Genomic DNA, 27,910 nt, shown 5'->3' on the forward strand with positions numbered 1-27,910 from the left:
AACTCCCCAGGCCCTGGGCAGTGCACAGAATGCTGCCCTGATAGGAGCTGAGGGAAGGCCACTTGTCAAAAACCACAGCACAGGGTGTAATGCAGTAATATTTCAAATATATATCTTCATCAGGTCTTATTTCAGAGTCATGGAAGTAGAGTCCATGGTGTGGGCTCTGGCAGCAGGAAGGAGTGATGGGAATGCTCTGGACAGCTAGATGATGCTCTGTGGCGTCCACCAGGGAGCTGAGGAGCAGTCAGCTGTTTCCTAAGGGCATTGAAAGCAGAGGGCTTGCTGCCACTGTTTAGCCTGTAACAACTGCTAATTCTCCACAGCAGTGAAATATTTACCTTTTGAGTCATGACTCTGTCATGTTAGACCAGCAGCAGTCCCTACAGAGGAGATTGAGATGCATGTAATGTAGCAACGACTGGACAGAGTGTGTTCTGCTCTTTTCTTCCTGAAAGATTCTGTGTAATGCTTGTTAATTTTACAGTAATGTAAGAGATGCCAGTTCTAAATAAGAGAACTTCACAGTCATGTAATTGTTCCCAGTAATGTAACTATAGCCTTATATTGATTATTTTCTGAAGTCTCAGCCCTAGAAACTTGATCATAGCTTGTCTAAGCATTTTGGGGCAGAACAATGCAAGGTGGAGGGTGGATTGCTGTAGCAGACTATTAATGCTTGGATTTGTGCACAAATATTATATATTATCTACATATATATATATATCATATATATTATATATAATATATTTAACTGATGCCAGAGAATCACATGAAAAGTATATTCTGTGAGGAGCATCCTGCAACAGTGATCGGACAGATAATAGATTTAAAATATAATCATTGACTGAAAATTCTGTAGCATAAGAATATTTCTGTGCCTGGGGGAACAAATAAGGTGGATGCATCTTGTAGCTGATCTTTTGTCTTTAAATCCACCTAATGAAAACTATGGCTAGTTGGTGAATTAAGCATTTCCTGATGGGGTGATTTGGTGATGGGGTTCATTGGAGAATGCTCCTGTGAGATTTCCATCGTTGTTCAGGATTCTGAAGCTTTTTCTTGGCACATGGAAAAGATAATTTCCCATTAAAAATTCTCCTCGCGTGTCTTGCACTGCTCTTTCTGCTGTGCATCTGCAAGTAGTGGTTGTTTCTTTCAGCTTTGGTCAGTGAAAATCAGGAATCATTGGAAACATTTTCCCAGGCTGTTTGGAGTAGAGATACAGCCCAGCTGGGTTTATCTGAGCTTCTAGCAAAGACAAACTTTGATTTCTTATCTGAACTCAGCTGCAGTGTCACTGGGGCTGTACCAAGCACTCCCTGCAGCCAGGGCAGGGTTGGTTAGCAGAGTTCCCTGGGGACCTCTGCTGCTGTTCCAGTGCAAGGGCAAACCTCGGTGATGATTATCACTGCTCTGCAGATTCTGCTCCTGATTGTCTCCTAATACTCCCAGATAAATGTACCTGAGTGACTTGTAGGTTACTGAAATCTCCTGCCTCAGTAAACCTAAAGTAATTCTGCTCGGGAGATAATGGGCAATGTCAGACATGCTCATCTGTGCCCTTTGTGATTACATTTTGAAAGTATTTATTTAACTCTCCACTTGTGTTTTGTCTTTTTCTTCACCTTGATTTCACAGCAGATCCTGCAGTAATTTACCCACTTCATGGACTGCTGGAGGATTAGGAAATACAGAATCATTCAGTTGAGCAGGACTAGTGAGGAATATTCTGGGTTTCTTCTTGCACTGCTTACATTCTTCATCTTTGGGAGACATCTCTCCCTGCTCTTCACAGGGCTTCATTGTTCAGGATTCTGAAGCTGCTTCTTGGCATGTGGAAAAGATAATTTCCCATTTAAAAAAGCTCCTTGTGTGTCTTACACTGCTCTTTCTGCTGTGCCTCTGAAGTTAGCGGTTGTTTCTGTTCCTTCACCTCAGACAAATAAACCCTTTTAAAAAAAGATGCTCTTTTCTTGTGTTTCTAATCTTTTGAGCCCTTGGACAGCCATGCCAGGCTTCTGTTTGTTTTTCTACTGTGGAATCTCATGCTATTAGACACATTCAACTGCAAAATGAGTATTTGTATGATTTTAGATGATATAACATTAATATGCTTATCACTCCTAGTAAATCTCATCCTTGTTTCTTGACTCACTGAATCAGTATATTGGCAGGTCCTGACATGCAGCCATTATCCTTGGCTTGTGATAGTGGGATTTCACTGAGAAGTTTGCATTAAATAGGATTCAGGACCACGGATTTAAAAAATGAAATATTTTCTTATATCCAATAAATAAATGATTTTTTTCTGTGACTTTACATTTTCCAATTTATTTCTATGTAACCTTTGATTCACTGTGTGTTATCTGATGGAAAAAGGCAACATTCCTTTTTGCTAGTGTATCATCATAGTGTATCATCATTATACTCTATAAATATATGAATATATCAGCGTTGATTAAATTATATTTTGATTATTTGGTGAAATGTTGTCTTCCAGATAAAGCAGGAGACATGCAAAGACTACATATGGATGAAAATGGCTCCACATTCCAGTGCTGACTGTGAGTTGTGGAACAGGGATGGTGTTGTGCACTCCCTGCTCGAAATGGTAGAGTTGGGGTTGGTTTTCTCTTTGGGCACCATAGGAAGGTATTTCTGCTGTGTAGCACAAGAAGTGAAACCCCTCAATAATTCCAGGATTCATGCCATAAAGGCTGGGAAGGCCTTGGACACCACCTACTATTGCCCACCAGTTTGAGAGAGAGCTCTGCTGCTGTGACATTTCTGCATGCAGCATTGTTCTTTGTGTGCCTGGAGAGCTCTGGGGGGTGTTCCATCTCCTGGATATCGTGGGGCAGAGCTGGGGTATAGCTCTGTTAGGGAAGCCACAGTCTGTTCCTGGTTTAAAGGGTTCCTGTGCCAGACCATTATCTGTAAGTTGATTTCAGTTTGGTGTCTGCTCAACCTTGTGCATCCTTATGTTCTCAGCCCTTTTCAGAAGCCTCCAGGACATTTTCATTAGAGAAGTCTTACAGGAATATAGAGTCCCCTTTCCAGAATATCTGAATATTTGCTTTTTTCAGGAGTTTCTGCTGCTTGGGTATTGATTGTCCAGATTATTTTCTGCTGGGGGACCCAGAGGAACAAATGAAAACATGTCAGGAACTCTGGATTTAACAAGGGACCAGCATTGCTGTGAACTGGACATGGGAAAGGAAAAATAGTTGTATTCATCTGATGGGAAAGAAGTACCACAGTGGGGAGGAACACAGTGACCAGGCCACCCAGTCCTGGGGCTTTGGAGCTTTTCTGTTCCAGCCCAGAAAGGTTACAGAGTTTGAGGCAAACTTTTCTGGAGAAGGGCATGGATGTCCAGCCCATTTAGAGCCATCAAATGCAGTCTTGTGCTACAAAGAGACCACATTAAGTATATTTAAAAAAAAGATTGGACAGTTTTTGTCCAGAAGAGAAATGGATTTCCAATTAAAAGTGGAATAAAAGAGAATATTTCTAGTAGTTTCCCTTCTCTGAATTCTAGGATAGGGAAAAAAACCCCATTATTTTATTTCCTATTTCCAGTCTCTGCCATTCCACTCTGCTTTCCAACAGCAGGAAAGATTTCTTCTTGTTACTACTAGTTTTTTGTCCTTTTCCTCTTCTCTGAAGCTCACCTTGAGGCTGCTGACCCTCCATGGATCTAAATGTCCCCAGCCCCTGACAAGGCACTAGCTCCTTGCAGAACCAGACCCCCACAGACTCCAGGCTCCCTTGGCTTCATTTCCTGCTGCAAAGGCTCGTGCTGATGATGAGGAGGTGTGATGAGGAGGGCCCTGCTCTGGGTCTTGTTTGCCAGCCCCACTTGGTACCCTGCAAATCAGCCGCACTGTACCATCCAGCACCCTGATTTATGTGAGACATCACGTCCCGATGCCTTTATAGACAGCAACTTAGTGTTTCAGAGGAGTCTGCATGTTACAAAAAGGGCAGCAGGTGTTATTTAGACTAAATTGACCTTGAAATTGATTTCTTTATTTTATGACTTACTGAGGGGAGATTAATACTTTTTTTTTCCTGCAGCCTGAAACAATTTACATGGTAATAGAAGGCATAGTCAGTCAAATAAATTGCTGGAAGTAGTGGTGTTCCAAGAAAGAAAATATGGATCTTACTTGCATTGATTCTTTCTATCCCCAGGGAGTAGCTAAGACTTTTAACACTGGGGAAAGACTGCCAAAATTTATTTTTCCCATTAAAGTCAGAAGAATGGAAAGTAATATCTGTTAGCTGACATTTAGTCCAAACTTTCAGTTTGAGGGGAGGGGAGAAGGCTGTGCCCCACATAAAATTTAGGGAGCGTTTTATTGCTATTTCTTGATTTCTCTAAGGGCAGATGGGCAGTGATGGGAATCATAAGAAACTTCTGGAAAGCCAGGCATGGACACAGCATAGCTGCCCTTGGTAACAGAACAGGCCCTGAAAATAAAACAGCTTGTAAATTGTTGTTGCAATTCCACCTTCGAGTACCCAAGTAAAAATCACCTCAAAATACAAATGTTAATGGAAACAAGAGACCCAAAAGAAATTACCTGGAGGAAGCACTGATAGGAACATGAAGTGTAGCTCTACAGGAGGGAGAAAGTTTTTGTTATTGTGCTGCTGCAGTGTTGAAACTGTGTAATTTCCATTTTCCTGTGGCCTCCAAGACAAGTGCATAGTTAAATGATTTGTCAGTGGCACAATACTTTGCATAACCTGAACATGTACCAGATATTATTATGACACGTTACCTGAAAATGAGTGTGAAAGCAACTCCACAAACCAATTTTTTGTTTGCTGTAAATACAGAAATGGTGTAGAGGAAAGTGTCTTATATGTGCAAATCATTGTGATGGGAATTAATCTCCTTTGTCTATCAGAGCTGAATGCTGCTATTGCAGCTGTAGTGAGGAATGGTGATTTCAGCCTGTGTGATGCAGGAGGAGGAGAAGGGGAGTTGGTGGATCCCAGTCCAAGCGTCTGGAATTACTGGAGAAGGGATTTGGGCTCTTGCTAACAGGTTTAGATTAGTCTTTATATTGTTGTTGGAATTCTCTGCCCCTTTAAAAACAACCTAGACCTGAGGAGTTTTGCTATTTTTGCTTTTATTTTTTCTGGTTCAATGTGCCTGGATTTTCACAGGTGGTAAGCAGGTTATTAATAGGGAGCACACCACGAGCTTCCCAAGGAGCTGTCCCACATGCAGCATTGGCCTAAAGCTGTTTATTAATTTGTTACTGCTACACAGAGCTGTGCAATGCTTAGAGATTAACTGGTTGGGGGAAGAAAAAGAACTATATTTGCAAAATAGCTGCTTAAAATGTCATATTTATTTGGAACTCGGGGCATTGCCTTCTGGAAGAGTGCTGTGAAACAAAATGTGTTGTCTCTCTGCCTGCCTGCCTCTCCCAGGGAGTTTCCCAGGAGGAACAGCCCTGCACAAAGGTTAGTTTGGATTCCCCCAGTCCTTCCTGAGCACTGTGAAGCTGTGACCCTCAGGTGCAGCCTGAGGAGCTCTGGAACCAGAGGGGGAAGGAAATGGGCAGGGAATACCAATAGCTGCACATCCAAACTGCTGCACAGAGTGCTTGCAAAGCAGGAGCAGGGAAAGGGCTCTGGGGCAGCAGGGGCACAAGGGAGGAGACTGACAGGAGTCAGCTTGAGGAAAATCTGACAAGGCAGCCAAGGCACAGCTGCTCAGTGGCACTGCAGTGGGTAAGGGTGTGGAGGAACTGTGAAACCACCCAGGGCTGGAACAGAGAAGGTTTGCTGGGTGGTTTTCTTCAATATTGGTCTCAGTTTGCAGCTTCTTAGCGGACAACAGTGACTGCTATTCTCTGTGGGAAACATGGAATTGAGCTGCAGGGGTTTGTCTGGGAGGTGATTTTGGTGGTAGTTTATCTATTGACACCTTGTGAAGGCTGTTTGTTGGCACTTCCTGTGAAGGAGATGGTGTTTGCAATGGCTAAACTGAATGGACAGTGAGGGATGCTGTCATTTATACAGTTCAGAGGCTGGGGGATACTCAGGGTAAAGGATGGAGAATCACTACCAGCTCCCTGAAATATGATCTGTCTCCTGGGTCATAGCACATCCCCTATAAATAAAGGCTCTAGAAGCTTTATATATGGAGGCATGCTTGATGATGATAATTAAAAGTTTATAGCAGTTACTCTTTGCTGTCTTGGACAGATAGGCCTCAATTTCAGCTTATCAGACTTTAATTCCCAAACAATAGGGGAACTGTGTAGCTTGGCTTGCCCTGTGAATCTGATCTTTATTGACAGGGAGGGCATGACAAGAGGAGGCCAGCCCTGGGAGGCCTTTGCAAAATACAAATATGAGTGTAATGGCTGTATTCATTGAGGAAGAGGCAAAAGTTTAGCATGCTAACTCTTTCTAACATATCCTTTTAAAATTAGAACTGTTTTAATTACTGCCTGAAGTCTTGCAGCTGAATTTATTGCACCTGTATTTAGACACTGTGGAACTTTATCCCCTGTTAACAACCCCTCCAAGCCTTTGTTCCTGTATTGCAGTAACAGCAGAGTACTCAGCTTCTTCTCATGCCCAAGCCCCAAGCTTCTTTGTGACTTGTGGAATGCCAACTGGGCTGTAGGAGAAGCTTCCTGAGGAGTGTAAAATGAGGGATTTTACCTTGCTTTAGGGTGGACCTAGATGGAGATGTGACACAAGGATGGTGAGCCAGCATAGCCGTGGGCCTGCCTCCTGCACAGCCTGTGCTGCAGGGGTTTGGAAGAACATTTACAGGGCTGTTGCTAAGCAGGAAATAAACCATGGTCCCTCTGAAGGAATGGAGAGCCATTTGTCATCGGATGCTGAGAGAATTTTGAGTGGCTGGGAAACTGTCACCCAAATTTCATGTGCAGAGCTGGTTCAGGAAGTGCGATGGAGCCCTCCCCTGAGTTTCTGAAAGGCAGAAATCCTGTCCTTCCACCCCACTGCCTTCCAAAAGAGATATCAGGCTGCTGCCTTCCTTGGGGATCATTACGGTAAAACCAGAAAAGTGTGTAATTTAGTCAAAAGAGTCTAAGGCACAAGCTGAACAGCACTGAAAATCTCCATAATCAAATGTTTTACTAATGGCACCTCTGAGTCTAATCGCAGTGGTGCTCAATGTTGGTCTTTATTCCTGATTTGTAAAGTGCCATCCATTATCTTTAATCTGACTATTTTTCCCCCCTTTTTCTTTTCAGGACTGTAAATCTGATGTTATGACTCTGGTTTCCAGTGCCAAGAACAGTCCTCAAGGTCCAGTAAGTAAAGCATTTTGCTGAAGAGATTAGATTTTGTAACTGAATTTAGATCTTCTTTTAAATTGTTTCAGTCATCAATCACTGGCACTAACTCTTACCTGTGACACCTTGCTGCTTTTGAAGTGACTGCACTTGAATTGGCTTAAATGCTCTTTAATATGTGAATATGTAGTACAGGGAATATCTGTCTTAGCAAAGAGAGGCAAAGTGATTAGAATTGTTGCAGTTGGGTTCATTAATAGCCCCGTGGCTCTCTCTCGTGTGTGCTACAAAATGTGTCGCCTGCACACTCAGGCTGGGCTCCAAGCTGTGTCCCTGCTCTGCAGAGGGGGATAAAATCAGGGGGAGTGGGAGGGTGGGCTACAACTGCTAGCACCCCTGGAATTCCATGTTCTGGTGAGGAGGGCAGGTACAAAAAGAGAAAGCAGAAGTTTGGGTGAGTTCAGAGCCATGCAAGGGCAAAGCATTCACAAGGGCAGGGCCCCTGCTGGCTTGGAAACTGAGCAGGGCTGGACCAAAAGGGATCTGCCTTATCTTGGCCTAAAGGTTGGATATAACCTACCCTGTGTCTGTGCTGTATGCTCCATTTTCTGCATAATATCACATTTTGTCAGGGAATGTGTACCACAAACCAAGGTTATGCTGAGGTGCTATGGATTTACAGCTCCTGTCTGATTTACAGAGGGCCTGATGTCACTCAGTTAATCATTCACTTCAGTAAAGGTCCTTTAATTTTTTTTTTTTGTCTCTCTAAAGCGGTAATATTGTGCTACAGGGCCTTTCCAAGTGCCTCTCCTTGGATAGTGCCAGGAATTGAAATGATGTCACTATAAACACTTAGTTTGGGTATTTCCCCTCCCTCTTTTTCTGATTATCTAATCTGTATCCCCTCAGACTTGAGGTTGTGGGAGTGTGGATTTATGCCAGAATAAGGAAATACTCAGTATTTTAAATGTTTGGCAACCCCCTTCTCCCTGTTTGCAGGCATGATTAATGCTGTTTTAAACATGAACATCAAACATTAACAGCTCCCTGAAAGGAGGAGGTGGTTGGACCTTCTCCAAATGAACGCTGTCTTCCACTTGGAAATCTCTGGCTTGGAAAGTGCTTAGTCACAGCAACGGAAATACAAAAATATCTTGAAAACTGAAAATGTATACAAGAGGTTTTTAGCTTCTCTGATGATTTGACAGGATCTTTTTTTACCCTGTATAGTAGGTTTTGGAAGAATATCTTTCAATAATTCTTCCTGCACTGATGCTTCTTGCTGGAACATCTTGCTACACAAAGTCACAGCCTTCCTGTTAGTTTGTCAAAAGTTAACTTTGAGAATGATGTTCTGAGAGCTGGAGATTTATTTTTAGGAACTTGGTTTTTTTTACTTCATACATTTGCATTGAAATTAGGTTTGTGTGGGTTAAAAAGGAACGATTTGAAGAATGATGTAGTGTTTCTCTGGCTGAATGTGCTCTCTAAACTAGGAAATGTTTTCACAAGTGCAGGACAAGATTTGATGAACACATGTCATTTTGTACAGGGAGGGGGGGGCTTTACTGAATTTCTTGGTCAAAGTGTCTCAGGGAGTTCTATTTTTATTTTCTTTTTTTTTTCCCTGTGATTGAATCCTTTTGTTATCTGTAACAAAGTGTCCTGAGATGTTGAAGTAGTGACTTAACAAACAAGATTTCAATTGTCTTCCTTGAGCCTCAGTAGCTTGGACTTTGATTATTTTTTGCTTATTTTTGAGTGATGGAAAGAGTTCTACAGGCACTTTTAGCAGTGCATTTTAATGCATTGAAGAGGGTTGTGATGGAAAGAGGAAAAGGTTTCCTGTTTTCCATGATATTTCTTATGCCACACTACAATGGCATAAAAATAATGAGTTAGGAGTTGAGCTTATTGCTCTTGAAATTACACTGTCTCTGTTGTTGCTTGGAAAATTGTTTGTTGTGATGGATGAGGAGGAATACGTAGATTTTTCAAGTGTGTTGCCAGATCATTGCTTATAGAACAGTCTGGTAATAAAAGGAGAGTTGACAGATGAGAATTCAAATGGACCTGAGAACGAATTATTGAATAATGCCCTGGTTCCAGGGCCTGAAAAGCTTATTTCCAGGGTTTTTTTCCTTTTTTTAAATAATTGTTGGCTGCTTTTCCTGCTCTTAGTGACAGATCCTATATGAAAGTCTAATGTAGCTCAATCTCAGGCTGAATTCACTTCTGTGTTACATCACTGAGACTGCATGGAAAGGGCTGGAGTCACTGTGATATAAAGCTCCAGCAGGGAGTCAGATCTATCAAACTTCATGTTTCCTGATAGCTGGAGCTGCCTAATAGATTGTTTGTTAAATAATTCAAGATGTTTTCATTAAGCTGAGTGATTGAGTCTTTTAAAGCCTTTCTTTTGTTCTTAAATCTCATCAGGCAGTGGGTTGTACCTGCAGAGCTAAGAAAATCTAACTGAAGGAATTATTACTGGGAGCTTTAGGAAGCTGTAAAATTAAAGACTCTGCCAGACCATGGAGGGGGATGGATTTGGGCTGGATCCTTGGATTTCTGTCCCTTCTTCTTCTGGCTTCCTCTGAGTGCTGCACTCTTGTATCTGCAGCTTCACAGTCTTTCTTAGGCTGCTTTAACTTCTCCTTCCTGCTTATTAAAGGTTCATGTTTTCTAAAGTGCCTTTGCTTTTCCCCCAGTCCCCATTTCTCCCACTCTTGTCTATGTATTGATATTTGATAACAAATATCGTGTACTGTTTTTTAATCAAGAAATGTTGAGAAGAGGTAGTGGGAGTAAAATAGGACTCTTCAGGGTAATTCAGGAGGGACAATAATGATTTTTGCTAAGAAATAAAATCGCTGCAAGAATTGCTGCCTGTGATCTGAATAGAAATGTGATAGTACCTGAAATTACTTCATCTCTACTGCTGCTTCAGGAGGGATATCTATTAGCTGGAGATAATGACTTGCAAAATAAAAAAAGGTGGATTTCTTTAAATTTCAGATTCCTATTGAATAGAAAGTGTGTTAGTATTCTTAAAAAAATATTAAATGAATCTGTCACTACCAGGGAGAGAACAATAGAACAGAAAGCAAAAATAAGTCTTCCCTGAGCATCATCAGAGAGCATTTGGATAATGGGCTGGGTGGCAGGGGAAGAGTCTTCTGCTCAGGAGGAGAAGGGAAAGTGCAGTGTGCAGGCATCTCAAACAGTAACATAGAGCTGATCTAACTCGTGCCAATAAAGCCAACAAATCTGGGGAATATCTGGCTAAATTTGGTTTTATTTCTGAAACTCATCTATACTGAAAATAGAGGAAACTATCTCATCTACTGAAAAACAGAGAAAATTCTTTACAGCTCTGTCGTGAGGATCAGAGAGTGGTTTATGATGAATGGAATACAGCACGAGGGGAAAATTTTACCTGAGATGCTTATTGTGGGAAGATTTTGTAAAGCTTTCCATCCCATTACTGATTTGGGAATGCAGGCTCATGAAATGTTGCTGTGTTGATGCACAGCAGATGGGAGAAGTCAGAAGCAGGTACAGGATGCTGAGTGCTGCTCCTTCCACCTCCATCTGCTCCCGGTGTTTTGCTCCCATGGCTGTGTGTTTTCACCCCAGCAGAGGAATCGGCCCAATGGCTGGAGGTCACAGCCATTATTCCATATATTATGGAGAATATTTCCATATTATCTGGAAATGTCTCCTTGAAAACACTCCAGTGTCATTTAGATGATGAGACAGTATTACTAGAAGTGGTTGTATAGGGAAAATCCTCAAATTAAAAATGTTACTTCGTGATGAACGAACTTAGGACAAACCAGTTATTCCTAGAGTCAGACTCCTGTAATATATTGACACCTTTCCCCTGTTCCACCAGCCTGTACTTGTGTGTTGTTATTAAACCAGGTGCTGAATGTTGTTTATCAGAGTTAACCTTGCCTGGAGTGGTAATGGTGTGGTGTCTACAGAGCTGGAGCTGATTTATTACTTGTAGAGAAGCAGATCTCTGGGATAAGTTGACATGGTTGAGTTTTTCATTGATTAAAATTGAATCAGGTGTCATCTTTTCTGGCAGGAGAGATGAAACTAAGAAATTACCCTCTTCTCCCAGCCTTCCTTTATTTCACCATTAGAGATTCTTCTGTGTTTGTGCTTCAGCCTAGGAGGTGAAAGACTAAATAAAATAAGAATAAACAATTTCCAATAGCAGGAAATTCAAGTGCTAACAAGCAGGTGAATCCAGAGAGCTGCTGAAATGCCAGGTATGGTTTGATAAAAGATCCTTGAATCTTCTTGAATACTCATGATTCTGGTGTGGAAAGAAATGCTGGAGTTGGACAGCAGCTAAACACATGGACACAAGACATGTCTAAAGAAGAAATGGGCTTCTTTTAAAAGGAATCGCAGAAAAAGCAAAGGAGAAAACCAAAACCCTTTTCTGCTGTTAGTAATCAAATTTTGGTACTTCTAAATACTGGAATTTAGTAGACTTTCAGGGAGGGGCTTGTGAGCGTGCTCAGAATCTAAGAATGAATGGAGGGAGATGAAGAAAAAGCAGGAAAAGGCAGTGTCTGCAGCAGAGTTGTATGACAGGTGAGCAGAAGTTGATGTTCTTCACTGCCAGCAGGACTAAATTGTTTGTAGGGTGCAGTGTGCTCCCAGAGATGGATGGGAGAGACTGTAACAAACAGGGCAGAAAAATCCATTTCAGACAGCACTTCTGTGATTTCTGCTTGCATCATCCAAGTGAAACTAAAGGGGAAGTGATCACTTTGCCTTGCTTGGTCTTTGAATCTTAATTTTCAGTCAGGATTTGTGAAAATGTGCTATTGGGAAAATAAATGAGCACAATTATTGATTTGCATAACAGTTTGCACAGCAAGAGTCTTAACCATCAAGCTAGGTCTGTTCAGCTGTGGTGTGGGAATTGGATCCCATTCATTTTGATGCTTTCGTGTGTCTTAGAGGCAGATAAATCAGTGCATCGTTGATATGGAAAGTATTTATAGTTCAGATAATATTTTTAAATTCTGTTTTTATTTTACATTCTACCCATATTAACAGTGTTTGTAGAGTACTAATACCCAGGATTTGAAAAGACAACAAAACCAAGTAATCAAACACCAAACTCAAAAAACCTGCTTCTGGAATCCGGCAATAAAAACTTTGGAGAACTCTGATGAGAAACAGAATTTCTATCGATTTTATTTCTATTTTATTTCTATTTTATTTCTATTTTATTTCTATTTTATTTCTATTTTATTTCTATTTTATTTCTATTTTATTTCTATTTTTTTCTATTTTTTTCTATTTTTTTTCTATTTTTTTTCTATTTTTTTTCTATTTTTTTTCTATTTTTTTTTCTATTTTTTTCTATTTTTTTTTCTATTTTTTCTATTTTTTCTATTTTTTCTATTTTTTCTATTTTATTTCTATTTTTTCTATTTTTTCTATTTTATTTCTATTTTTTCTATTTTTTTCCTATTTTATTTCTATTCTATTTCTATTTTATATTTTATTTATAAATGAAAATATTATGATCATATTTTATGATTATAGTATATTTTAAGATGATATATTATAAAATTAGATTAGATTAGGGTATTATATTATTATATTGGAGTATCATATATTATTCTAGTATATTATTATATTTTATTTATTTTATTTATTTAGATGTTTATATTTGTTTTATTTTGTTAATATTTTAGTTATAATTTAATTTTACTTAATTTTATTTGATTTTACATAATTTGATTTTACTTTATATAATTTAAATTTATTTTATTTAATTTCTATATCAAGATGAGGGCTATAAATTAGACCTGTCAATGCTCCCTGTTAACAGCAGTGGGCAAAGGCAGTGGGATGTGTATCACGGGCCAGTTTGTGGGGTCAGTCTTGGGAATTCCCACAGGATGGGGTGCAGGGCATAGGGACCAAGGCAGGAGTTTGTGTTTGCCCGGCTGAGGTCTCAACAGGGCGCTGGCTGAGCTCTGGGTGGGAATTTATAAAATGAGAGGATTTTGGGAAAGCTGCAAAAGGTAGGTTTTAGAGACAGTAGAAGTGAGGTGAGAGTTAAGCAGTAGCTGTCAGGTAAGTCAGCAGAAAAAATATGTAAGTAGAAAAGTAAGGACAAATAGAACAATGGTTTGTGTATTAATGTTTGTTCAGAATAACTTTTTAAGTTGTAGAAAAGTATTTTTAGCAAGAATTAGGACATTTTAAGCTCAATAGTGGAGTTTTGTGCATTGTATTTTATGGTTTATATGCAGATATTGTATTTGAAATAAGCAAGCATTGTTTTAACTGAAGGTATGTGTGTTTGTAGTGATTAGATAGAACTACTGGCGATATGTTTTTGCTTTGTGTGATTGGTTAAACAACTTTTAAAGTAAGTTGTAACATTAGGTTTTTAGTTTGCTGCTTGGGATGTGAGTTGATGGCATTTTCTTGTGGAAATAACCATGTAATGAGACAGGTGTTGGAAAACAAAACAGCTCAGAACGCGTTCCTGGCAGTCCCGTTCGTGATTTGTACACAGCCCCCGGCCGGGAGGTGCCGGGCTGTCGGGACCCAGGACATTCCTCTGGCTGCCCTGGATGGCTCCAGACCCTGGCACAGAGTCAAAGACTCCTGTGCCTTCAATTTTAACCCATGCAAAAAACTACCAACTTTGTATGAAGATTTACAAGCCACAAGAGTTTGAGTGGAGTGATAGCTAATTTGTCTCAGGGGGAAAAAGTAGAATTTTAGGGTTTTTAGAATGAGGGTTCAAGAGGCAAGATGGAGGAATCTGGGTGTGTCCTCTCCTCCTTCTCCTCCTTCTCCTCCTTCTCCTCCTTCTCCTCCTTCTCCTCCTTCTCCTCCTTCTCCTCCTTCTCCTCCTTCTCCTCCTTCTCCTCCTTCTCCTCCTTCTCCTCCTTCTCCTCCTTCTCCTCCTTCTCCTCCTTCTCCTCCTTCTCCTCCTTCTCCTCCTTCTCCTCCTCCTTCTCCTCCTCCTTCTCCTCCTTCTCCTCCTCCTTCTCCTCCTCCTTCTCCTCCTTCTCCTCCTCCTTCTCCTCCTTCTCCTCCTCCTTCTCCTCCTCCTCCTCCTCCTCCATCTTCTTCTCCTTCATCTTCTTCTGTGATGGTGACACTTCTGGATTGGTTTGGTGTAGAGACAGAGTGTCTAACATAGGTGATAGGTGTTGGAATATTATTGTAAATAAAGTACACGTCGTTCTTAGTATAAAAACCTAACGCCACCCCAAGGGCGGTCGCTGTGCCTCAAACTGACCTGCCGGACAGATCTCAGCGGGTCAGAGAAAGAATGTTATAGATAGGAGAAAATAAACAACCTTGAGAAGCAGAACCGAAGAGTCTCGGCTTCTTCTTCGGTCTCGGGGCTGGGAGAAAAAGGTCTTTCTAACATCTCTGGAGTCTTTTAAAAGAGGCGCAGAATCGCGACCCCAGGGATGCTCGGGATGCAGGAGGCGTCGGGAGCTGCCGAGCATCCCGAGCGCGATGCCAAGGTGCCACCTAGTGACAGCCGCAGCAAACCGAGCCGCCGGGGAGCCGCGCTGCTCCTCGGAGCGCAGCCCAAACACCGGCAGGCTGCTCGAGTTTGGCTTTGTCTGAGAATGGTTTGGGCTTGTGTTCGTGTGGGAGCGTGTGCTCAGGGCCCTGGCTCTCTGCTGTGCCAGGGCAGGAACTGCCCCTGCTGCCTCCCCGCTTATCGCTGCGTTTGGGGTTACCATTTATTATCGTGGGTCTTCAGGGCAGTTAGGATTTGGTGAAGGGAAGGAGAGATCTTGACTCCATTTCAGAAGGCTGGTTTATTATAGTATGATATATATTACATTAAAAAAGACTACACTATAACTATACTATAAAGAATAGAGGGAAAAGAATTATCAGAAGGCAAAATAAAAATAGAAAAGAATAAATAACAAAGTTCTGTGACTCCCAGAGAGTCCGAGCACTGCTGCCCTCTTGATTGGTCAGCAAGTAGAATCATCCCACACTGTCCAATCGAGGAAGCACCTGATGCATTCCACAGCAGCAGATAACAAATTGTTTACACTTGAAGCTGAGGCCTTCTCAGCTTCTCAGGAGAAGAAAATCCTAGCAAAGGGATTTTCACAAAATATCACAACCACACCGCTCACCCAGGCTCCCCAAAATGTGGGTTTGGTGAGTTTGGTGCAGTAGTGATCTCAGCTGGCAGAGAACAGATGTGATAATGATGGAAGAGAAGCTTTTCTGAATATAGAACACTTAGATTTTTGGTTTTCTAAAACAACCTAGTTTCATTCAAACTTGTGAGTATTTGCAGGATTTTCCCTGTTCATTATTGAAAGAAAGGTTATCAGATTCATAAAATGTCTGGGGTTTATTGTTGGGAATTTTTTTTTTTTTTACTTTTGCAGGGAAAGAACCAGTTTGAGAGTGCCTGAAATGAGTTACCACGTGCAATGGTCTGTGTTTTTTGCTCATAATAGATGTGGTTTGCTTGGAGAGAGTAAAATCTGGGAAAAATCACATCTGAGGCAGTTTAATTTTGTTCCAGAACTAATCTTTATTGTGGGTTAGGTGGGAGTGTGCAGTGACTTACTGGCCAGATTAGCACGAGTGGGGAGGAAAATATTCCTGTCTGTATGAATGTCAGATGATAGGAGCTTTCACAGGATAGAATTTTGACATCTGAGAGTTCAAGTCAGCAAAGTCCAGCACATCTCGGGTTCCTCTGGAAAATGGCTGTAATCATCCCCTTCTTATTTACTTAGCAGAGAACAGAATGTTCTGATTGTCAGTGCACTTCCCCACAGTGAGAGTGTGTACAGAAGGGGAGATGGCTGAAGGGGTGATGGGATAAATGTCCTCACATCACGGAGCACTTGGATATTCTTCACGTGAAGCCTGTGAGCACTCTGCTGGGGAAAGGTCAAAGCATTTGCTTGGAGCATTTTAGCAGGAATCTCTCAGCCCCAGAATAAAGATTTGTGGGTACCTGTTTAAATAGACACATCTGTGTTTGGATGTTTGAAACAGAAATGCAAATTAGGTGCAAAAATTAAAAACAATTTGCAATTACCACACGTGGAGATTCTGGCCCTCTGACTGTATTAAGGGTGAAGACCAAACAGCTGAAAATAGTGGGATATTGATCTCTTCCCTTGGCTGTTTGTGTCCTTCCATGGGAGCTGTGAAGGAAGTATTTGTGTTGAGGGATAGATTTGCTTCTGAGGAGATGGCTAAACATCCATTTAATGCAGAATACTATTTAAAAAAATGCAGGAAGAAATAAGCTCCCCAAAGCAATCTGTAGTATTGATGTTTTTAAAAAAGGAAGGGGTTATGAGAGTAATTGAAGCAATTGCAAGTTCTGCCTGTTGCTCATCAGTGTTTTCCAATTTACATCCTAAGAAAACTGCCAGTAATTTCCTGCCTAAGTAAGATGGAGAGTGTTGTTAAGAGCACAACAGTGGTTGTACTTGGTGAGAGTATTGTGCATGATGCTTTATTCCAGTGGGGCCAGATATTATGAACCTTTAAGAACTAGCAGATGTGCAAGGATTTTTATTGTGGTCCTAAATTTCCCCAGCTTAGGCCCTAGATGTAATGGCTTGTTGGAAATTTCCATTTTTGCCTTTAATAACCTCTAATAAATATTCTTCCTAAGTTTTTCCTCTAAATAGGTTTTGAACCTGCACATTTTTGGGCATTTGAAGTATTTTTAATTCTGTCTTTTGATCACTCAGTTCAACAGGGCTTCTCCCTCCTTGGGGAAACCTTAAGTTTTTTACTACTACAATTTTTGACACTGTTTTATTTTAAATTCATACACAACAGTGGAAGAAATCTGCTGGTTTTTCTTCTATGTATACAAAAAGTCATGGCAGAATAATTCAGAATTACAGTCTGTATCTAAGTGTCTGTTTAATGCCACATGATTTTTGATTATGTAAAAGCCACTGAAAAATCTCCCATGAGTGAGTTGCCAGTGGAATGTTTATGGTGAGTTATAGCTGTTACTAATGCCAAATATTGTCAGAGTAAACTGTGGGTTTGATTAAACAGTTCCATAATGATGCTATCAAGGCCTCGAGCATCTGAAATATGGAAAACAAATGTGTGAAAGTACCAGCAAAGAGAAGAGTAAAACTGTGAGGCCTGAAGTAGATGTGCCAGAGTGTGGGTGTTTGTTATTTCATCTTCATTAATAAAACACTTCATGAGCGCAGCAACAAAACGTGAGTCACTGACCTGAAGGCAAGGAACTGGGACTTGAACGAGATAGAAATCTGATCCAAGAATCCCCAAATAACAGCAGTGGGTTGTGATGTTCTTTTACAATGTGGGAGAGAGCTTGAAATACCTGCTTTGAAACTTTTTTGGTTTTATAAATGGAGTCACAACTCAAATATTGCAGGGAAATTCCTTACTTACAACTGGGCAACAGATCTTACCCCCAAATGAATGTTTATACCAATAACTGGTGAAACACAGATTAACAGAGGAGCTTCAATAAATGGGGTGTAGAGCAGTGAGATGAGACTGAAAAGCAGAATTACCCACTTGGAGAGGGAGTTTGTCCCAGTGAGACCAGCTCACGTGGGCTCCAGCTGCACCTCGAGCACTGGTTTGGCTCTGGGACAGTGTGAGGAAGGTTTTGAGGTGAAAACATCAGTGGAGAGGAGAAATACACAGGGGAAAACCACATCCCAGTGCCTCCCAAGTAAACATTTTCTCTGTTACCTCCACTGACATAAATATCTGAAGTGTTGAAAATCCATTCTAGTATTCACAATGCCTGTTTGCCCATTAAATGAATTAATTCCTACAGAATACTGGCATGAATAATAAATATTGAATTGAACTCCTGGTAGCATCATATACTGTGGCTAATCTTCCCCCACAGCTCATTGGGAGAGTGCAGGTGTAAATGTTAATTAAACTTCACTAAAGTCAAATTATCTTTTTAAGCTGTCAGAACAAGTTTTTCCTCTTTCAATCAAACCCTACTGTTTTTGTATTTTTTCGTACAGAAAATAGAATGGATACTTTTAAATTTGAAAAGTAGTACTTTTATTTATCAATGAAATGATAATAATTATTTACCCTAACTGGGGGAGAAGAGTCAATGTTTTGACAAAAGTCTTAATAGGTACCATACAAAAAAAGGCAAACATTTTCAATTTTTTATTATTATTTCCTGCTTTCTGCTTTTCCAAATCAAACTCCATGCAGAAATCTATTGTCTGCAGCACTGTATTTAAAGACAGAAGGTCAGCTGACCCATCTGCCACCTGTATCTTTTGGATTTTTTATATTTATAGTAGAATTGTGGACAGAAAAGATCTTGCTATGTAGCAACATATAACCAATGTCAGGGTTTAAGTGAGCTACTTTTTCTCCCCCTCTGGCAGGGCAGGTGCAGAACTATCACCATGGGCTGGGCTGGGGCTGCTGCTGCTCTGGGAATTGTCACCCAGGGACGAGTGACACAAACTCACAGTGCCATTACAGAGCACTTAAATCCCAGAATTTCCCCAGGCACAGAAAACTCCCAGGGATGTTTTCCATGGGAATTGCTCTCAGTGTTCCCTGCACAGCTCCAGGACCTGGATCTGTTACAGCCCAAGATCCAGGCCAAGTGCAGCCCAGCAGGATTGGGAACATCCCACTGGAGAGGGGGAATTTCAGTGCTGTGCCTGCCTCAAGCGTTCCTGAATCCTAAATATTCACTGGCAGTGAATATTTCAATATATTCTGAAGAGTAGAAACCCTGTTTTTCTTTACCTGCCCCTTTTGTGGGTGATTTTGGTGAATGACCCCAGCAGCAGATATTAACTTTGATGAAGTATTTGTGAAAGACACATTTGTAGCCTTCAGGTATTATGTCTCTAATACCTTAAAATATTTTAAGGCTACACTGTGTGCCTGCTGTTAATATTAATTTCAGGAGTCTTTTTATCTTTTCTCCTGAGTCCTAAATATGTCTTTATGAATTCCTTTAGCCCTGAACTGACATCTCTCTTCCTCTCAGTTAAAAGTACATTTATTCACTTGAAAGAACGGGGACAGAACCATTGTCACATACATATTTCCTACATTCTCTGATTAAAACTCAGGTGGAAGCCAGGCATGTTTGGATATCCTCTATCCTAGCATGTAGGAGCCTTTCACTGCTCTGTACAAATTGGACAGCTTTTATATGTTGCAGGAAAAAAATATCTTAGCTAAAAAAGTGATTTGTTGCAGCTATGCAACTGGGCTCTGTGCAAGGGCAGCCAGTGCTTTTTGTTTTATGGAAATCTAGCACTAAATCTTCCAAGTTCTCATTAAGACTACTGAAGGAACTTTTGTGGTTCACTCTGTGGTGATGGGTCATTGCAAAAAGGAGTTTTGAATGGTGAATTTTGTGGTGTTTGTGGTCATCTGGAAGAAAGTAGAGCAATTTAGAGAACAAAGCCTCTGTGCTCTTGTGTGTCATGGAATCCTACAAGCCCATGGGTGTCATCTCTCCAGCCCTGTAAACCAGGTAACCCTTTTGGTCATGATTTGGGGTACAAAAAAATAGATTATTCTTCATGGCAAGACCATGAAATGACCATCCAGTTTCAGGGGTGTTTACATCTCAGAATTCCACCCATTTGAGCCATCAATGCACTGGCAAACTGCATCCCTTCACTCAGGTTCATCTGTGTGAGAAGTGTTGTATGAGAAAGCTGTTTTTTCAACATTTGCTATTTGTAAAGACTTAACAAGACCTAAAATGCCTCTACTCTGCTTTAGGGTCATGGACTTTTTTCAGGTGGGCTTGTGATCTGTTTTCCACTCAGGGTTCAGCCTTGCTGAACATTTCCCCTTTCCTGAGGGCCTCTGTTAGGAAGTGCTTTTTGAACAGAACAAGGCAGATGAACAGGCTACAGCTTCATTCATTGAGCCAGATAAGGCAGCTTTCTGTGCTTGTATTTTTCCCCCTTTAAAAGTAAGATGGAATTAATATTTTATTTTTCATAGGATGAGTTATATGTGTCCTCAAGCCTAAACTAACAACCAAATCTGATGAGGGAGAGCCCTTCTGCTTTTAAAATGCTGGTCCCAGCATTCTGGATTATCCAAGGCGTGTGTTAATGCAGAGGTATTTGCTCTCTAGACCTGCAGGCATCAGGGGGAAGTTCTGCTTGATAATCAGAGCACAGTGTCAGTGTTTCCTGCACATGCTTGTGTTATCTGTGCATTATTAGCAGTCACTGAGCTGGTGCATGACTGATTTCCCTGTGCATCTGATTTCCACGTGCTGCTCTGCCCACCCCATCCTGCTGTGGAGCAGATGCTTATTCCTCTCTGCAGCACCCATGTCCAAAAGATGGCATTTGCCAGGATTATCCCAGGTCCCTCTGAAAAGCTGTGGAATTAATTAATTGTCTTTGTTTAGGAAGCTGGCCAGTGCATAAAGAACAGGGTGAAATATCCCCTTACCACTTGTGTAGGAGCTGTAAGACAAACCCCTCTGCACAAAAAGACCAACCAGTTGTGGTGGGAAGTCCAGCTGAAGGTACTGAAGTGTACAGAGCACATCTTCCTAAATGAATAGGCTAAATGGAAAGCAGGGAAAAACTGATTAGTAAAGCAAATGGTGGGATTTGTGTTTTTGAAAAGGGGATGTAGTGAAATTCCTGTGCCTCCTTTACAGAAGTGAGCCATAGACACAGAAGGTTCTGGCACAAACATTGCATTATGAAAGACTCTGCTTTTTTGGTCTGGCTGCTGCAGCTTCAAAAGTCTCATCTGCAGCTGCAACCCAACAGAACCAAACTAAGGCATTACCATGTTTGACGGGGTTGGCAAAGGCCTGGATTTCGTGTGCTCTGTCCAAATAAGGACATCTCTATTTGGCCTTCATCCCATTGTGAATGATGTAACCGAGAGGGAGGAGTAGAAATGAAGTGGCTTTGCACAGGTCCTGTTCTCACATATGGATGCCCTTTCATCTGGTCTCATCCCCCTGAGATTTCCTGTTTTAATGAATTCCTGAGTTATCTGAGGAATGGCACTGTAAAAAGGGAGTGAGTTTGCTGAAGTTCAAATCCTAGGAAAACATAGATTTTTAACATCCTTTTCCACTTCAGCTGTAACTGTATCTCTGTGCTATCATGCAGTCTTTGTGTACAAAACCTTGTAAACTTCTTCTGTTTTCCCAGGATTAGACAGGGAAACTCAGTTTTCTCAAAGTAAGATGTTTACCTGTCCCGTGTTGTTATTTGTGTTGTTATTAGGTCTGTCCACCCCAGGTTTGGCTGTAGTAATGTAGAATGTACTCCCCAGAATGAACAACTCTGAAATCCCCAGTAATCAGAGTAAAATCCTGTCATTTGCCCTTGACTTCTAAAAGCAAAATCTGGTTTCACCAATTCCTGGTTAGCTGTATTAGCAGGTTGGCATAATTTCTACAGGGAAATTTGCTGTCCCCATAATGATAAATGGAGCTGCTCTCCCTTTACTTAACATGTTCTCCCTGGGGACTATTATGGTGTCAACAGCATTTTGAAAAATTGCTGCAGAAATAATGAGGACAGGGAAGTGTGTTTGTGCCCATTTCATTCATCCACCTCTGTCCCTTTTTCACTTACTCTGTAGCCCTCTCAGTCTTGTCTGAGACACCTAAAGAAGAAAAGTGCTGGAAGATTTTTTGCAGTGGTATTTTCCCTGTCTAGTTTTGCTTACAATTACCAGTTCAAGGTCGGATTAATTGGGAATGGGGGAGGAAAGATTTTTTTGTCACTTGATTTGTAAGAACTTACACCTGATTATTTTCCAGAGCATTTATTTTCGTGTGTTGGGTAACCTCTAAATGCTCAGTGCCATCAGTTCTGCCAATTTTTCCTCCTTACAATGAAGAAATCACAGAAATGTAACAAGGGAGAAGGAATATGTATTTTCTTTTTGGCCAAACAAAGCATTGCAAATGCAAGAGCTTTTTTCCTGAATGTGATGGTGCCCTTTGATAACACAGAGACACTGTGTGGGGGTCATGTGTATCTTTTTAAAGAGCTTTTTTTGGGCCCCTTTAATATTCTATATTTTTTCAGAACTTTGAAGGTTTAGGATTGAGTCCAAGAGCCACAGACTTTCCCAGTGCATGTTGTGCATATATTTAACCTTCAGCTCAGACCCTTTTTTCTCTCTAAGACTTTCCATATCAAGCTTTGGAGCTTGTGTTCTGCATGTCCCCTATGATCCAAAAAAAGTGCTTTGCTGCTTTTTATGATGCGTGGCTCCTGTTTATCCATCACAGTTGTGTTCCAAGAAATCAGGAGTGAGCTGTGGGAAGAGTTTGCCCTCCTCAGGCTCTGAGCCTGTGCTGTTCCAATGCCTGGTGTGCAGTTGGGGATCACTGGGACAGCTCTGACAAGGGGCTCTACAAGCCCCCCAAAAGACACTCATTTCTGATGGGTGAACCAGTCTTACAGCAGATTATTGAAGTGATTCAAAATTTACCACTATGGTGTGCAAGGAGTATGGAGAATTTTTATTTTGTAGTGTTTTCTACCTGAAGAGCTTCAACTCGTTTACTTGAAAACAAAAGATTGACTCATTTGAAAAGGGGATAAGAGCAATGCTGTGGCACAGCTAGCCTTTAGCAGGGGATATTGGAATGAAAATCTTGATGCAAAGACCCCTTCAGCCCCTGGGGTTGGAGTGCTGGGTGGGTGGATGGGGCTGCAGTGGGAGCAGTGCACCCTTCAGGGGTGGGAAGGACACAGGCAGATCTCCTCAGGCTTGAGGATCTCCTTGCATGAGGAATGATTTATTTTAAACAGAGTGTGTTCTCAGCTCAGGGGTTTGGGTTTGTTCTTTCAGTGTGTTTGTCAGAAGGTGAGCACATCAAGAACAGGGTGTGGGCTCTGCTGTGTGTGACTGACAGCATCATTCCAGTGCTCTTGGTTGTGTAGATGTGGAGCAGTGCCTGGGAGCTGGGCTGGAAGCAAATGTCAGCATCCCCAGATGTGAGATGAGACTTCCCAGCTGCTCCCTGTGTGCTCAGGTGTGCTGCTTGTCCTGGGAGCAGCACAAGGGAATGGAAAACTCTGGAGCTGCACTGTGGTGGTCACAGCTCCAGCTCTGTGGGTCTGGCTGGCCACTCTGGGGTTAGCCTGAGAGACACAGCAATCATCACAGACAGCATTTTGTGGGTTTTGGGGATTTTTTTTTGTTTTAATTACCAAATTGAATAAAAGTAAGTGCAGATCCTCATGTTTTAAAGACACTGACAAGTGTTGTTGTACCACTGACCCTAATGAAGCATGTTACATTTTTACCTTTTCAAGGCATGTCACTATTTCCCAATGTCAAGCATAACCTTTATAAGCAGTAGACAAACTGAGGACCTTGTAAGGCTGGTTATTCTCATGATGCAAATTTCAGAGCCCATTAACAAGATTAGCAATGCAGAAAGGCAAAGTTCAAGGTAAGGAAACAATCCAAGCTTTTCCAAAGGTAAAACTTTGTGTTATTGTGGTCCAGCTATGTGCATAATATTTTTTCTTCAGTTTCTTTTCTCCCTTTAGAATAAATTGACATAGAATAGAATGTTTATCTAGAAGAGATCAGCCTTTTAGAAGAGAAAGTAATTCTTAGGACACTGTGTTTTGCTTTTTAGAAAGCTATGATTTTCAATCCATTGCAATATTAAAATAGGCAGCTATTTAGTAGTTTAAAGTGGTGAAAGAAAAAAGTTTGCTCTTGAATGGGAGCATTTATGATTACAGAGGGTATTTTTTTTTTTTAAATATGAGTAGGGAACATGCAGGGGGAAGAGAATCCCAGCTTGCAGAAATTGAAGAGTTTTCAGTGAGGACAATTATGCCTTTAATTTCTATCCACTGGCAGCCTTATTATTGTAATAAGGCCATGACAAGGGTCTTTAACCAGTGCACCTTCAGCTTTTGTCTTCAGTCATCACTGAAGTCTGATTTTGAAATTATGTTCTTCTTTTACAAAGGCTTCATTCTCTGAAGGTACTTGAACATGCTGAAAAGATTGTTGAAATTTTGGATACCATGATGAATTAATTACGGGTGTAGGATGTGCTGTGATGGTGCTGCTGCTGAGGCTCTGTTCTGAGCAGTTCCATTGTTAATCTCTGCTTTTTACTATTTTATCAGTTGTCATTGTAACTTCATCTTGTAAACACTTCAGAGTGATGAACTTATCTTGGTTTTGGGGCTTGGCACAACTGGGTTTTGATCCTTGAATGAAATAAGACACTAAAAGACTCAGAATGTTATCAGAAGACACAGATGCTCATTTTAAGGATTTTTTTTGCACTTGCTTATTCTTACTTTTATTCACTTGCTCTGCTCTATAGGTGATGAGTTTTGAATCTCTCCTATGGCATCTCTGGACCTCTCTTCCAATGTTTCACCATATCCCTGATTAAATTTGTTTTCCTTCTTTCTAGTCAGCAGTTCCTGCATGTTCCAGGCTGTGTCTGTACCTCTCATTGCTGTGCTCCCGTGTCCAACTCTGGCTCTCCCTCCCAAAAATTGCCTTTAGGGAGCTGCAGGGAGCCAGGGCTTCCATCAGCTGCCTGTTCCCAGGGGTGACCCATCCCAGTTGTGTCACTGCTCAGTCCTCAGTGCTGCAGTCCCTGACACCTTCACGGGCTCTGCGGGCCCTGTTCTGCTGTGCCAATGTCTATCTCAGACTGTGAGGCCCCAAACTGGGCCCACGTTTGGGTTCACAAGTTCTGGACACAAGGAAAGGGTCATTTCTCTCAACCCCAGTCTCGTCAGGTCCTCTGACACCCTCCTAACAGCCACGGAAACACTGAAGTTTATTTTGCTTGCCAGTCTTAAGCAGCCAGGCCTGTCAGGCACAGTGACAGTTCCTAGAATCATAGGACACTTTGCTTTTCTTATTTATTTGTTAAATTTTTTAAATATTTTTTTCCTATTGAGATGGTGTCTAGTCCCAGCAGATGCTGGAACACTTGAGATGTGGACCCAAGAGCTCAGGGAGCAAAGTCAAGTAGAGGTGATCTTGAATCTTACAGAGATGGCTTTCAGGGTGGTGTCAGCCCCCTGGAATTCTGGGGATGTAGCAGCAGAGATCCTTCCCAGGCTCTGGATGAATTCTCTCCTGTGAGCTCTGGGGTTTGTGCCTGGCTGGCAGACTCTGAGAACACCCAGCAGCATCTTTGCTGGTGTGAGTGGAGGGTCTCCCTTGCACTGACTCCTAGAGACAAAGCACAGAGTAACCCTCAGGTTCAGAAATGTTTTTCTCAATTTATTTCCCTCACTCTGTGAATTTTAGGCAGAGCTACCTGGCAGTGTGGTGCTTATTTCTGGGTTGGGATGTTCTAATAAGCTAAAATAGGAAAGTAAATAACACCAAGTAGCCAGTTCAGTGCTGGGTGCCCCAAGGGCTTTTTTTAGTGGTTCATCAACACCAAAAAAAAAGTTATTATTTCTGGAAAGTCTATGTGCACATGTGTGTATGGATGTAAACTAGTTTCATATTATTCTGTGCATGGGGAATTGGGTGTGGGGTAGGATCTGAAAGTGGATTTTGTGTCTTTTAACAAGAGACCAAGAGAAAATTTGTTCTAGTGATAGAGGGAAGATTTCAACAATGTGTTTGTACAAGCTTTAGGACCCTCTGTATTTTTTGCTGTAAAAGAACAAAGTTAATGAAGGGAGGTAATCTTTGGGCAGAGACTGAAAAAGCTAATGTGTGCAATGATGATATTCTGCATTTGTTTTTTTTTGGTGAAGTTTTGTTAAGCAAATACCTTCAGGCTCAGAAAGATGCACTGATTGCTCTCAAAATGTCCAGAGGGTTTCTTTTTTTAACAAAATTCAGATTTATATTATTGATTTTGGGAAGTGCCGAGTTGCCATATTGCAAATGCAGAAATAGTCCAAGCCTGTTTAATTCTGCATAAACAACACCAAAACTTTTTCATTTAGAGATGTAGGAGCTCTCAGCTGACTTGCCTTTTTTCTCCCCCCCATTTCCCTCCCCCAGTTAATCTCTGTTGTTTACCTACATAACATTCATGGTGCCAGAGGCTGTGGCACCACTGCTGCTCTTGGTGTGGGTATTAATGCAATAAAGGACAAACCCTGAATGGCAGAATTCAGCCCTCGCATTACTTGCAAACTCACACCAAGGAGCCCTGGGAGCTGCTGAGGAGGGAACATTGGCACTGCTGCTCTGCTCTCTCCCTGTCAAGAAGCAGCTTGACAAAAGCAAAAGGGAGATCTGCAAACAAAGCATGGCATTCCTGACACGGCCTCAGCCATTTTTAGTGTTCATCTGCGGTGAGTCTTGTGGGAGCTGATGCCTTGGGAAGGCTGCCCTAGAACAGAGGCTGGACAGAGCTAAGGAATAAAGCAGGGATTTATTAGGAGGCCTCAATGGATCCACCTTGGGCAGCACAACCCAAAATGGCCACAAAAATTCACAACCAGTCACAGGGTCTCTCACTTTGATCAGTTCTGCCCCATTTGCATATTGGAGTTCATTGTCCAATTCCAGCTTTAGCCCATGCACTCCCATCCTTCTTGTGTTTCTCTCTTCAGCCCACGCTGTTTGTGCTCTTGGGCTGAGATTTGGATCATTTGTCCTTGTTCCCCAGCTGGAGCAGGAATTGTTTTGTGTCCCTGCTCTGTGCAGAGAGCTCACCATCCCATAATATGAAGCCCAGACCCACACACTAAAGCAGCACAGAACCTGAAAAATAGAAAAGCTGAAACCTGAGGCATCACCTGTCTCTGCAGTGGGGTGACTGCTGTGTGTGACCCCACAGGAGCTCTGCAGGCTCCCCCCTCAGCGCAGCCACCAGGACACGTGGTGGCCTTGGCAAACCCCGCTGGAGGGTTCCATCACTGCTGCCTGGGGTCTGTGGGACCTCATTAAAGCTCAAGCCCAGCTGCTCTCCTTGTTCCAAAACTGATGCCTTTTGGGGCCACTTAAAAACAGAGGCCAGACAAAATGAAGGGAATAAAAAGCAGTTCTATTTATTGAAGGGCCTTCAGGTGCATTTAGGGCAGATGAAGCCCCCCAGGGGTTACACCCAAAAAATGGATCACAGATTTTCACACGTTTATAAGTTTGGTCCATTTGCATATTGGAGGTTAATCTTCCAATAACAGCTTCAGGTAATGAAGTCATTTACCCCAAGTTTGCTCCCCCAGCTCACTTTTGTTTCCATCCCTCAGGCCTGAGGCAGTGAGGAGTCCTTGACTCCCAGGCCTGCAGAGGAATTGTTGTGTCTGCCCAAAATGGGGAAGCAGCAGCTGACACTGTACATGGAGTTTAGAGTTACTCACTAAACACTGCAGGATGACAAATACATGAAAAATATAAAAGCTGAAATCCTAAGGCATCATTGCCCCTGATGCTGTTGGGAGATCTGAGGTGTTTGCTGTGAGAGATCAGCCTGGGAGCAGCTTCTCCATCCCCTGCACACAGCAATGGCCACTGGGCCCTGACAGAACAGAACTCAGAGCAGATTGAAGCCACTGCTTTGAAAGTGCAGAGTTGAAAAAACATTGCAGCTTCCTGCAATTAAATGTGGATGAATTAAT

General features: G+C 41.7%; 1 protein-coding gene across 16 annotated transcripts in view; it reads left to right on the top strand.

Annotated features, from left to right (window-relative positions):
- Positions 1 to 27,910, top strand: part of RBFOX1 (RNA binding fox-1 homolog 1) — a 1,167,310-nt gene that overhangs the window by 125,847 nt on the left and 1,013,553 nt on the right. For all 16 annotated transcript variants that reach the window (XM_038151507.1, XM_038151462.1, XM_038151474.1 and 13 more), the window contains exon 2: positions 7,260 to 7,319. In XM_038151507.1, coding sequence (XP_038007435.1) covers positions 7,260 to 7,319 — 60 coding nt within the window. The remainder of the gene's footprint in view (positions 1 to 7,259; positions 7,320 to 27,910) is intronic.

Source organism: Motacilla alba, chromosome 14 (genome assembly GCF_015832195.1).
Source record: "Motacilla alba alba isolate MOTALB_02 chromosome 14, Motacilla_alba_V1.0_pri, whole genome shotgun sequence".
NCBI lineage: Eukaryota > Metazoa > Chordata > Aves > Passeriformes > Motacillidae > Motacilla > Motacilla alba.